Raw genomic sequence first — 13,303 nt, 5'->3', positions numbered from 1 at the left:
AATTCGACAGAGAAATTAAAAACTTTACAGACAAGCAAAAGCTAAGAGAATTCAGCACCACCAAACCAGTTTTATAACAAATATTAAAGGAACTTCTCTAGGCAGGAAACACAAGAGAAGGAAAAGACCTACAATAACAAACCCAAAACGATTAAGAAAATGGTAGGGCTTCCCTGGTGGCGCAGTGGTTGAGAATCTGCCTGCTAATGCAGGGGACACGGGTTCGAGCCCTGGTCTGCGAAGATCCCACATGCCGTGGAGCAACTAGGCCCGTGAGCCACAACTACTGAGCCTGCGCGTCTGGAACCTGTGCTGCGCAACAAGAGAGGCCATGATAGTGAGAGGCCCACGCACCGTGATGAAGAGTGGACCCTGCTTACCGCAACTAGAGAAAGCCACGCACAAAAATGAAGACCCAACACAGCCATAAATAAATAAATAAATAAATAAAAGATCTGTGAAGTCCAGATAAAAATAGTTTAAAAACAACAAAAAAAAGAAAATGGTAATAGGAACATACATATCAATAATCACCTTAAATGTAAATGGATTAAATACTCCAACCAATAGACTGGCTGAATGGATACAAAAACAAGATCCGTATATATGCTGTCTACAAGAAACCCACTTCAGACCTAGGGACACATACAGACTGAAAGTGAGGGGATGGAAAAAGATATTCCATGCAAATGGAAATCAAGAGAAAGCTGGAGTAGCAATTCTCATATCAGACAAAATAGACTTTAAAACAAAGACTATCACAAGAGACAAAGAAGGACACTACGTAATGATCAAGGGATCAATCCAAGAAGAAGATATAACAGGGGCTTCCCTGGTGGCGCAGTGGTTGAGAATCTGCCTGCCAATGCAGGGGACATGGGTTCAAGCCCTGGTCTGGGAAGATCCCACATGCCGTGGAGCAGCTGGGCCCGTAAGCCACAATTACTGAGCCTGCGCGTCTGGAGCCTGTGCTCCGCAACAAGAGAGGCCGTGATAGTGAGAGGCCCGCGCACCGCGATGAAGAGTGGCCCCCACTTGCCACAACTAGAAAAAGCCCTCGCACAGAAACGAAGACCCAACACAGTCATAAATAAATAAACAAATACTTAAAAAAAAAAAAATTAAAAAAAAAAAAAAAAGAAGATATAACAATTGTAAATATTTATGCACCCAACATAGGAGCACCTCAATACATAAGGCAAATGCTAAAAGCCATAAAAGGGGAAAATGACAGTAACACAATAATAATAGGGGACTTTAACACCCCACTTTCACCAATGGACAGATCAACCAAAACGAAAATAGATAAGGAAACACAAGCTTTAAATGACAAATTAAACAAGATGGATTTAATTGATATTTACAGGACATTCCATCCAAAAACAACAGAATACATTTTCTTCTCAAGTGCTCGTGGAACATTCTCCACGATAGATCATATCTTGGGACACAAATCAAGTCTTGGTAAATTTAAGAAAATTGAAATCGTATCAAGTATCTTTTCCAACCACTACGCTATTAGACTACATATCAATTACAGGGAAAAAAGTGTAAAAAATACAAACACATGGAGGCTAAACAATATGCTACTAAATAACCAAGAGATCACTGAAGAAATCAAAGAGGAAATCAAAAAATACCTAGTAACAAATGACAATGAAAACACGACGACCCAAAACCTATGGGATGCAGCAAAAGCAGTTCTAAGAGGGAAGTTTATAGCAATACAATCCAACCTCAAGAAAGAAGAAAATCTCAAATAAACAACCTAACCTTACACCTAAAGCAATTAGAGAAAGAACAAAAAAACCCCCCAAAGTTAGCAGAAGGAAAGAAATCATAAAGATCAGATCAGAAATAAATGAAAAAGATATGAAGGAAACAATAGCAAAGATCAATACAACTAAAAGCTGGTTCTTTGAGAAGATAAACAAAATTGATAAACCATTAGCCAGACTAATCAAGAAAAAAACGGAGAAGACTCAAATCAATAGAATTAGAAATGAAAAAGGAGAAGTAACAACTGACACTGCATAAATACAAAGGATCATGAGAGATTACTACAAGCCACTATATTCTAATAAAATGGACGACCTGGAAGAAATGTACAAATTCTTAGAAAAGCACAACCTTCCAAGACTGAAGAAGAAAGACTCAGGAATAAATAGGAAATATAAACAGACCAATCACAAGCACCGAAATTGAAACTGTGATTAAAAACCTTCCAACAGGGCTTCCCTGGTGGCGCAGTGGTTGAGAATCTGCCTGCCAATGCAGGGGACACGGGTTCGAGCCCTGGTCTGGGAAGATCCCACATGCCACGGACCAACTGGGCCCGTGAGCCACAACTACTGAGCCTGCGCGTCTGGAGCCTGTGCTCCGCAACGAGAGGCCTGCGCACGGCGATGAAGAGTGGCACCCGCTTGCCACAACTAGAGAAAGCCCTCGCACAGAAACAAAGACCCAACACAGCCAAAAATAAATAAATAAATAAATAAATAAACAAAAGAAGTGTTTTTTGGGGCTTCCCTGGTGGCGCAGTGGTTGAGAATCTGCCTGCCAATGCAGGGGACACGGGTTCGAGCCCTGGTCTGGGAAGATCCCACATGCCGCGGAGCAAGAAGGCCCGTGAGCCACAACTACTGAGCCTGCACGTCTGGAGCCTGTGCTCCGCAACAAGAGAGGCCGCGATAGTGAGAGGTCCGCGCACTGCAATGAAGAGTGGCCCCCGTTCGTCACAACTAGAGAAAGCCCTCACACAGAAACGAAGACCCAACACAGCCAAAAATAAATAAATAAATAAATAAATAAATAAATTTATTTAAAACAAAAACAAAAACAAAAAACCTTCCAACAAACAAAAGCCCAGGACCAGATGGCTTCACAGGCGAATTCTATCAAACATTTACAGAAGAGCTAACACCCATCCTTCTCAAACTCTTCCAAAATATAGCAGAGTGAGGAACACTCCCAAACTGATTCTACGAGGCCACGATCACCCTGATACCAAAACCAGACAAAGATGTCACAACGAAAGAAAACTACAGGCCAAATCACTGTTGAACACAGATGCAAAAATCCTCAAAAAAATACCAGCAAACAGAATCCAACAGCACATTAAAAGGATCATACACCATGATAAAGTGGGGTTTATCCCAGGAATGCAAGGATTCTTCAATATACACAAATCAATGTGATATACCATAGTAACAAACTGAAGGATAAAAACCATACGATCATCTGAATAGATGCAGAAAAAGCTTTAGACAAAATTCAACACCTATTTATGATAAAAACCCTCCAGAAAGTAGGCATAGAGGGAACTTACCTCAACATAATAGAGGCCGTATAAGACAAACCCACAGCCAACATCATTCTCAATGGTGAAAAACTGACACCATTTCCACTAAGATCAGGAACAAGACAGGTTGCCCGCTCTCACCACTATTATTCAACATAGTTTTGGAAGTTTTAGCCACAGCAATCAGAGAAGAAAAAGAAATAAACGGAATCCAAATTGGAAAAGAAGATGTAAAGCTGTCACTGTTTGCAGCTGACATGATACTATACATAGAGAATCCTAAAGATGTTACTAGAAAACTACTAGAGCTAATCAATGAAACTGGTAAAGTAGCAGGATACAAAATTAATGCACAGAAATCTCTTGTATTCCTGTACACTAATGATGAAAAATCTGAAAGGGAAATTAAGGAAACACTCCCATTTACCACTGCAACAAAAAGAATAAAATACCTAGGAATAAACCTACCTAAGGAGACAAAAGACCTGTATGCAGAAAACTATAAGACACTGATGAAAGAAATTAAAGATGATACAAACAGATGGAGAGATAAACCATGTTCTTGGATTGGAAGAATCAACATTGTGAAAATGACTATACTACCCAAAGCAATCTACAGATTCAATGCAATCCTTATCAAACTATCAATGGTATTTATCACAGAACTAGAACAAAAAATTTCACAATTTGTATGGAGACACAAAAGACCCCGAATAGCCAAAGCAATCTTGAGAAAGAAAAAAGGAGCTGGAGGAATTAGGCTCCCTGACTTCAGACTATACTACAAAGCTACAGTAATCAAGACAGTATGGTACTGGCAAAAAATATATATATATATAGATCAGTGGAACAGGATAGAAAGCCCAGAGATAAACCCACGCACATATGGTCACCTTATCTTTGATAAAGGAGGCAAGAATATACAATGGAGAAAAGACAGTCTCTTCAATAAGTGGTGCTGGGAAAACTGGACAGCTACATGTAAAACAATGAAATTAGAACACTCCCTAACACCATACAGAAAAATAAACTCAGAATGGATTAAAGACCTAAATGTAAGGTTGGACAGTATAAAACTCTTAGAGGACCACATAGGAAGAACACTCCATGACATAAATCACAGCAAGATCCTTTTTGACCCACCTCGTAGAAAAATAGAAATAAAAACAAAAATAAACAAATGGGACCTAATGAAACTTCAAAGCTTTTGCACAGCAAAGGAAACCATAAACAAGATGAAAAGACAACCCTCAGAATGGGAGAAAATATTTGCAAATGAAGCAACTGACAAAGGATTAATCTCCAAAATTTACAAGCAGCCCATGCAGCTCAATATGAAAAAACAAACAACCCAATCCAAAAATGGGCAGAAGACCTAAATAGACATATCTCCAAAGAAGATATACAGATTGCCAACAAACACATGAAAGGATGCTCAACAAAACCAATCATTAGAGAAATGCAAATCAAAACTACAATGAGGTATCACCTCACCCTGGTCAGAATGGCCATCATCAAAAAATCTACAAACAATAAATGCTCGAGAAGGTGTGGAGAAAAGGGAACCCTCCTACACTGTTGGTGGGAATGTAAGTGGATACAACCCCTATGGAGAATAGTATGGAGGTTCCTTAAAAAACTAAAAATAGAACTACCATACGACCCAGAATCCCACTAGTGGGCATAACCCTGAGAAAACCATAATTCAAGAAGAGTCATGTACCACAATGTTCATTGCAGCTCTATTTACAATAGCCAGGACATGGAAGCAACCTAAGTGTCCACCGACAGATGAATGGATAAAGAAGATTGGCACATTATATACAATGGAATATTACTCAGCCATAAAAAGAAACAAAATTGAGTTATTTGTAGTGAGGTGGATGGACCTAGAATCTGTCATACGAGTGAAGCAAGTCAGAAAGAGAAAAACAAATACCGTATGCTAACACATATATATGGAATTTAAAAAAAAAAAGTGGTTCTGAAGAACCTAGGGGCAGGACAGGAATAAAGATGCAGATGTAGAGAATGGACTTGAGGACACGGGGAGGGGGAAGGGTAAGTTGGGATGAAGTGAGAGAGTGCAATGGATTTATATATAGTACGAAATGTAAAATAGATAGCTAGTGGGAAGCAGCCGCATAGCACAGGGAGATTAGCTTGGTGCTTTGTGACCACCTAGAGAGGAGGGATAGGGAGAGTGGGAGGGAGATGCAAGAGGGAGGGAATATGGGGATATAACTATACGTATAGCTGATTCACTTTGTTATACAGCAGAAACTAACACAATATAAAGCAATTATACTCCAATAAAGTTGTTAAAAAAAGAAAAATCTATACTGAGATACTACTTTATTATACCCACTAGGATAGCTATAATAAAAAAAAGACAAAATATAACAAATGCTGCTAAGGATGTGGAGAAATTGGAACACTCATACACTGCTGATGGGAATGTTAAATGGTGAAGGTGCTTTGGAGAATAGTCTGGCAGTTCTACAAGAAGTTTAACATAGAATTAACATATGACCCAGCAATTCCACTCCTATGTACATACCCAAGAAAAATGAAAACGTGTTCACACAAAAATTTGTACATGATTGTTCATAGCAGCATTATTACAAAGTGGAAGACAGTCTGGCAGTTTCTTATAAAATTAAACATGTACTTGCTCTGTGATTCAGTAATTCCACTGCTAGGTATTTATCCGAGAGGAAAAAAAAAACACACTTGTATGTGAATACTAGTAGCAGCTTTATTCATATTAGCTGAAAACAATGTGATTATCTATTAAGCAGTGGATAGATAAACAGTGTATGGTATATCCATATATACAGGAATATTATTCAGCCATTTAAAAATGAACTATTGATATAGACAACAACATGGATAAATCTCAAAAGTATTATTATAAGTGAAAGAAGCCAAATAGAAAAGAGTATATACCAGATGATTCTATTTATTTGAATTTCTAGAAATGGTATGGTCATAGAAAGTGGCGGAGTGGGAAGCATTGATAGCAAAAGGGGAGGGAACATTTTAGGCTAATGAATGTTTTCTTTCTTGACTGCAGTGGTTGTGGTTACACAGATGTATGCATTTGTCAAAGCTCATTGAACTCAACTCTTAAAATATGTATGTTTATATTGTATTAACTATTTCAATAAAGTTAATTTTATAAAAGAAATATAAACATTGATATTAAATATAAATGTAAACATTTGAAAAATGCTCAATCTCACTATAAATAGATGATTGAAAATGAAAACTACACTGAGATACTCATTCTCACCTATCATTTAGTAAAAATACAAAAGTTTGACAATATATTCAGTTAGTGAATTTTTAGGAAACTAGTTTTCTCATACATTGCTGATGGAAGAGGAAAATGATGCAATTTCCACTGAGTAGTATCTGGCAATATCGACCAAAATTACAGATCTAGCTACCCCCTAACCTCACAATCCCATTTCTGTGACTCTATCCTGTAGAAACACCTGCATAAATATGCAAAAGACTGCAAACAACCCAAGTGTCCATCAACAGGAGACTGGTTAAATAAATTATAGTACATCCACGCAGTAGAATGCTAGCTGCTCTAAAGAATCAGGAAGATCTCTTTGTATGATACAGAAGGATCTCCAGGAGCATTTTAGTTAAAAAGAAAGGAAGGAAGGTTGGAAGGAAGGAAGGAAGGAAGGGAGGGAGGGAGGAAGGAAGGGAGGGAGGAAGGGAGGGAGGAAGGAAGGAATGGAGGGAAAGAAGGAAGGAAGGAAGGGCAGGAAGGGAGGGAGGGGAAGAAGGAAGGGAGGAAGGGAGGGAAAGAAGGAAAGAAGGAAGAGAGGGAGGAAGGAAGGAAGGGCAGGGAGGAAGGGAGGGAAAGAAGGAAGGAAGGAAGGGAGGGAAAGAAGGAAAGAAGGAAGGAAGGAAGGGAGGGAGGGGAAGAAGGAAGGGAGGGAAAGAAGGAAAGAAGGAAGGAAGGAAGAAAGGAAGGGAAGGAAGGAAGGGAAGGACGGGGAGGAAGGGAGGAAGGGAGGGAGGGGAAGAAGGAAGGGAGGAAGGGAGGGAAAGAAGGAAGGAAGGAAGGAAGGGAGGGAGGGAAGGGAAGGGAAGAGAAACTAAGAAAGGAGGAAATCTGAATAAATGTTCAAAATGCTTCTTTCAGAATAAAGAAATACTGGAAGGATAAATAAGAAACTAATAAAAATAGTTATTAATAAGTCAACTTCTGTAAATTAGAGCACCACCACTGGGTGCTCTGGGAAAAATTTTGGTAAAAGTTACTGAAGTCTTGCCTGGAAATTCCTCTTTCCTTCCTTCCTTCTTTTCTTTCTTCCCTCCACTCCCTCCTTCCTTCCTTCTTTCCTTCCTGCCTTATCTCCTTCCCACCCTCCCTTCCTCCCTTCCTTCCTACAAATTGCATTATTTATCTACAAGAGAGTTCTGGAAGACAAGAAGGATACAGGTTCCTTGGGCGGGGAAACAATAAATCCGGTGGCTATAGTTTCCTTGCTACCGAGGAGGATGGGGGTATAGGGCCCAGGGAGTTACAGTAAAAACAAGCTCTGGTGAAGGAGATCCCTCAGCAACAGGGATGTCACTCATCTTAGGTGTGTGAGAGGAAAGGCAAAGCCGTCTAGCTCCTTGAGCTGAATATCTGAAATCGCCCTCTCTACAACACACTGGCTCTTGCTTCCATCCGCCTTGTGTTTGATCACTTTGCCCACCCCTTCAGAGGCTGATCATTCTGAAAAGAGTAGATGCTGTACACACTGGAGCCTAAACCATATTAGTTCTCTATGATATGTGGTTCCAACGACCCACTCCCCTGTCACTGGTTGATTCTGTAAGGTAACTTCATTTTGATGATTAAAAATGCCCAAGTTGGTTGTATCTTTGTAAGAGTCTTTTTTTTCTTTAACGAAACCCATTATATTTTTCATATTAATTGTTCCCTGTGGGGAAGAAGTGAACAGAAACATATCCTCTGTACCCCAATTTCTTCCTCCATACTCACTGGCAAAGCAATAGAAAAAGGCAGGCAAGAGGAGAATAGCAAATGCTCAGCACCCATTGCTCTGGTGCACTCTTGTAAAATGCAACTTACTTCAAAATTAGAAGTCAGAAAGAACATAATTTTAATACCTCTACTTTCTGTTCAGCACCCACCATTTTTCCAGGAGAGTGGTTTCCAAGTTGCTTATTCTCTTGAGAGTCACAAATTTCTGCTTTAAGCCTTTCAACCTGAAATACAAAAGCATTTTAAATACAAAAGTGAGGGGGGATGCTTTGTTTTAAAAATATATGTTATACATGAATACATTCTTTGTGTAAAAAATTTAAACAAAATATAGGTATATAGAGCAACAAGTGATCTTTTCCTTCACATAACTCTGCCCCACAATCTCATTTCCCTTTCCAGAAGTAATAATGTTTGGGATATACCCTTCCTGAACTTTATCTCACATGTATGTGTATGTTTGTGTATATATAAAACATAAACATATGTTTAACATACATTAAACATATTTTACCAGTATTAGATATACAAATTTACAGAGATTTAGACAACTTGAACAGTGTTTATTCATTCTTTCTTATGATTGCATTTAAAAAATTAGGATAAAATATACATAACACAAAATTTACCATTTTAACCATTTTTAAGAATTTTTATTTATTTATTTATTTTTGGCTGTGTTGGGTCTTCGTTGCTGCGCACAGGCTTTCTCTAGTTGCCGTGAGTGGGGGCTACTCTTCGTTGCGGTGCATGTGCTTCTCATTGCGGTGGCTTCTTTTGTTGTGGAGCACGGGCTCTAGGCGGGTGGGCTTCAGTAGTTGTGGCACGCGGGCTCAGTAGTTGTGGCTTGCAGGCTCTAGAGCGCAGGCTCAGTAGTTGTGGCCCACAGGCTTAGTTGCTCCGTGGCATGTGGGATCTTCCGGACCAGGGCTCGAACCCATGTCCCCTGCATTGGCAGGCAGATTCTTAACCACTGTGCCACCAGGGAAGCCCCTTAACCATTTTTAAGTATACAGTTGAGTAGCACTAAGCACATTCCCATTACTGTGCAACCATCACCACCATCCGTCTCCATAATTCTTTTCATCTTGCAAAACTGAAACTCTACACCCATTAAACAATAACTCCTCATTATGCCCTCCCCCACAGCCCCTAGAAACCACCATTCTACTTTCTGTCTCTATGATTTCTGACTACTCTAGGTACCTCATATAAGTGGAATTATACACTATTTGTCTTTCTGTGACTTATTTCAATTAGCATAATGTCTTCAAGTTTCACCCATGTTGTAGCATATTTCTTTTTAAGGTGGAATAATATTCCATTGTATATATATACCATATTTTGTTTATCCATTTATCTATCAGTGGATGCTTGGGTTGCTTCAACCTTTTGGCTATGAACATGAGTGAACAAATATATGTTCAAGTCCCTGCTTTCAATTCTTTTGGGTATATACCCAGAAGCAGAATTGCTAGATCATATGGTAACTCTATGTTTACTTTTTAAAGGAAGTCCCATACTGTTTTCTACAGTGGCTGTACCATTTTACATTCTTAACAACAATGCACAAAGGGTTCCAATTTCTCCACTTCCTCATCAACATTTGTTAATTTTTACTGTTTTGATAATAGCCATTCTAATGAATATTTATTCATTCTTGGAACAAAATTTCTTGAGCACTTATTATATGCCAGGCATTGTATTAGACACTAGAGATATGATTGTGAAATGAATATAATTAAAATTGAAGTGACATATAGTATATTTAGAACTTGGAAGTACATATTAAAAATCAATAAATTCCTAAGAAGAAATGATTCAAAAACATAACACAACTACGGGTTTAGTATTAATAATCTCAAACTTTGGTAAATGTGATAAGTATAAACTATTATCTAAATCCTTATTAAAAAGAAAAGATCCTAAATTGACACAATAGCAGTAACATTACTGTTCAGCATATGTAGTTAAAATGTATAAAATAGAAATACTGATAGAAAGCATCCAGGTCAAAGTACAGCTCTACCTGGGATGCTATAGCCACCAGAATCAGTCTTCACTAACGACCAATAAATGATGTATTGATACATCTAGCTTGCTTAGCTGCTGACTGTTACTATTCTATACACATTTAAATTAACTCTAAGAAAAAATTAAATAACTTACCTCTTCTCCAAGTACCTTTTTTTCTGAGTCAAGTGATCGAACTCGATTTCTTAAAGCCAGAATTTCCTCATCCAGTCTCTGATTATGTTCCTTTGCTTTCCGTAGGTCAACTGAGTCTAAAACAGGGAAAATGTAGTTGACTCACCTGGATTGAAGTTTTAATTTGGGGACGTTAACTCTAAAAACTGAGGAAGTGCTGTTTCCTGCCATTCTTGTCAGTCCTACCGTGTCTCTGCATATGTGATTCTCCACAAAGAAGAGCTGCTAGACTCTCAAGTCCAGCCCTAGAATGTTCTACCAACTAATGAAACAGAACAGAATGTTTTTTATTTCTCATACCAGTCTAATGAGCTGGACTTTTTGAGTATAGGGTTTCCAGCAATAGAGATTCTTTCAGGACCTGGAATTTTAAAACAATTGAGCCTGACTTCTAAAAGTGAAACCACTAAAAAAATCATCTTCCTGGTGGTCCTGTGGTCCTGTCACTCTTACACACCTCATATATTCCTCACATATTCCTAGATACTTCTCTTGCACTCATTAACAGCAGGGCCTCCATAGACAGCTGATGTAGTGAGCTAGGAGTAGTGAACGGACAGACTGTAAAGTAAAATCAAGTTGATTCATCAAAACCATCTTTCTCCTGTAGCACCTCTGCCTGTAGGCTACTCTCAGCTCAGCACCTCAGGTTAAGACCTGCTCTTTCCAGCACTCATCAAAGTTTCAATAGTACAAACTTGTTGCCTGTAACTTTCCCGGATTTGCAGCTGTTTCTCTTTTCACTTATGTTTCTCCTATTTTTCTTTTGCTGCTTTAAAGTCTCCTTTGTTTTCCTTCTTCATTGCCTGTTCTGTTTTTGACTTGTATTTTTCTTTCTTCATTTTTTCTTTTGTTTCCCTTGCTATCCTCTTTTTTTCCTTAGTGTGTAAATTTTTTTAACTTGAAAAATGCTGAAAACACACCAAAAAGAAAAAAAAAAAAGCACTCACAATCCATATACATATATGGAGGGCAAGATTTGTTCTACCTTTTGCATATGCAATTTTAAAAAATTTAAACAATGCTATGCAACACTGTCTGTAACTTTACCACCTGTGAATACATCATGGATATCTTTACAGGACAACTCTTATAAAGTCATTTTCCATTTCTTATTTGGAAGTATTTTTTAATTGAGGTATAATTTATATACAATATAATGTACATATCTTAAGTGTTCAATGAATTTTGACAAATTTATATACCCTTGAACTTCCCCTGAAAAAGATATAGAACATCTCCATCACCCCATAATGTTCCCTCAAATCCCTTCCAGTCAGTTCTCCACTCCCACCCACCCCTACAACCACTTTCTGACTTCTATCACATAGACTAGTTTTGCTTGTTCTTGGTTTTCATATAAATAAAATCTTACAATACACATATATTTGAGTCAGGCTTCTTTCACTCAATATATACAGTATTTTGGGGATTCATCAGTGTTTTATCAATAATTTGTTCCTCTTGACTCTTTAGTCCATCTTATTAATATACCACAGTTTATTTATGCATTATCTCATTTTGTTCTGCATAGTATGCCACCGTCCAAATTGCCATTTTTTGTGTCACTTTTCCCCTACTGATGAAGATTTAGGTTTGTTGCCAATGCTTACTCTTGTAAACAATTCTAAAATTATTTTCCTTGTTCATCAATCTCTAGGTACTTATGACATTATTTCCAAAAAGATAAATCCCCAGAAAGAAAAGGGATAGCTGGATCAGGAGACATGTGCATTTAAAAAATTTGACAGAGCCTGCCAAATTATTCTTCAAAAAGATTGTACAAAGCTATGTTCTCACATTGCCATTGTCCATTTCTCTGTACTATATATTATCAGTATTTTTAATTTTCACAGATCTTAAAAATACAGTTGAATAATGGCCTATTTTAAATAGGTCACTAAAATCAGTACTGTTTTGCTTATTACAAATGGAATATAGGCTTTTTGTTTTAAAAAGAAAAAATCAAGCTATACCGTTATGTTCAGAGCAGATATTCTCATCCAACCCTTATCTACTCTGACCAGAAAAAATGTTAATACTTGGTAAATACTCTTTAAAATTTTTTATATGCATATTCTAATGTATAGACAAGGGTTGTATTGAAAATATTTAACAACTGGTAAAGAGTGGACCCTCATCTATGAGAACGTAGCTCTGGAGCAGAGGTCTACAGAATATCCTGCTGTGCCAAGTATTATCCCTCTGGTGGCTGGAAAGACAAGGGGCTGGAAGGAGCTGGGACAGTTGGGGTAGGTGGGAGACACTTGACAGATGCAGGGCAGTAGCTACTTAGAACTTATACAAAACTATCCCAGTGTATTCACAACTTTATTGCCATACTGATGTGTATCACCTCATACAGTTCTGTGAGTGCAGATACACATGCACACCCCCCCCACACACACACCCTATAAAAATAAAAACCAAAACGACATTACACTACATGTATTACTCTACAGCTTGCTTTTTTCACTTGATAACATGTCATAGACATCTATTCATGTCAGTGCACAAAAATCTATATCATTCTTATTAAAGTATCCATTGTGTGGTCATTTTTTTAGCCAACCCATTGCAGATAAACACAATTTGATTTTACTACCCCAAAATTACTCCTTACTCTTTGTACTTTTACAAGGTCTTCTGCGGTCATTGGGAATAATGTAATGTCGTTGGTTTTGTCATCAAGGTAATGCTGACCACTTAACAGTTGGGAAGTACATATTCTCTCTTCTACTTTCTGGAAGAGTTTATGTAAAATCAGTATT

General features: G+C 38.0%; 1 protein-coding gene across 1 annotated transcript in view; it reads right to left on the bottom strand.

The window, feature by feature from the left end:
* Window positions 1-13,303, bottom strand: part of CCDC30 (coiled-coil domain containing 30) — a 159,687-nt gene that overhangs the window by 111,892 nt on the left and 34,492 nt on the right. Inside the window, exons 7-8 of the mRNA XM_036832536.1 lie at window positions 10,494-10,609; window positions 8,474-8,548 (exon numbers count right to left, since the gene is read on the bottom strand). Coding sequence (XP_036688431.1) covers window positions 8,474-8,548; window positions 10,494-10,609 — 191 coding nt within the window. The remainder of the gene's footprint in view (window positions 1-8,473; window positions 8,549-10,493; window positions 10,610-13,303) is intronic.

This window comes from Balaenoptera musculus, chromosome 1 (assembly GCF_009873245.2).
Source record: "Balaenoptera musculus isolate JJ_BM4_2016_0621 chromosome 1, mBalMus1.pri.v3, whole genome shotgun sequence".
Taxonomy (NCBI): Eukaryota; Metazoa; Chordata; class Mammalia; order Artiodactyla; family Balaenopteridae; genus Balaenoptera; species Balaenoptera musculus.
Note: the sequence above shows the minus strand (reverse complement) of the source record. Positions and strands in the feature narration are given on the sequence as shown.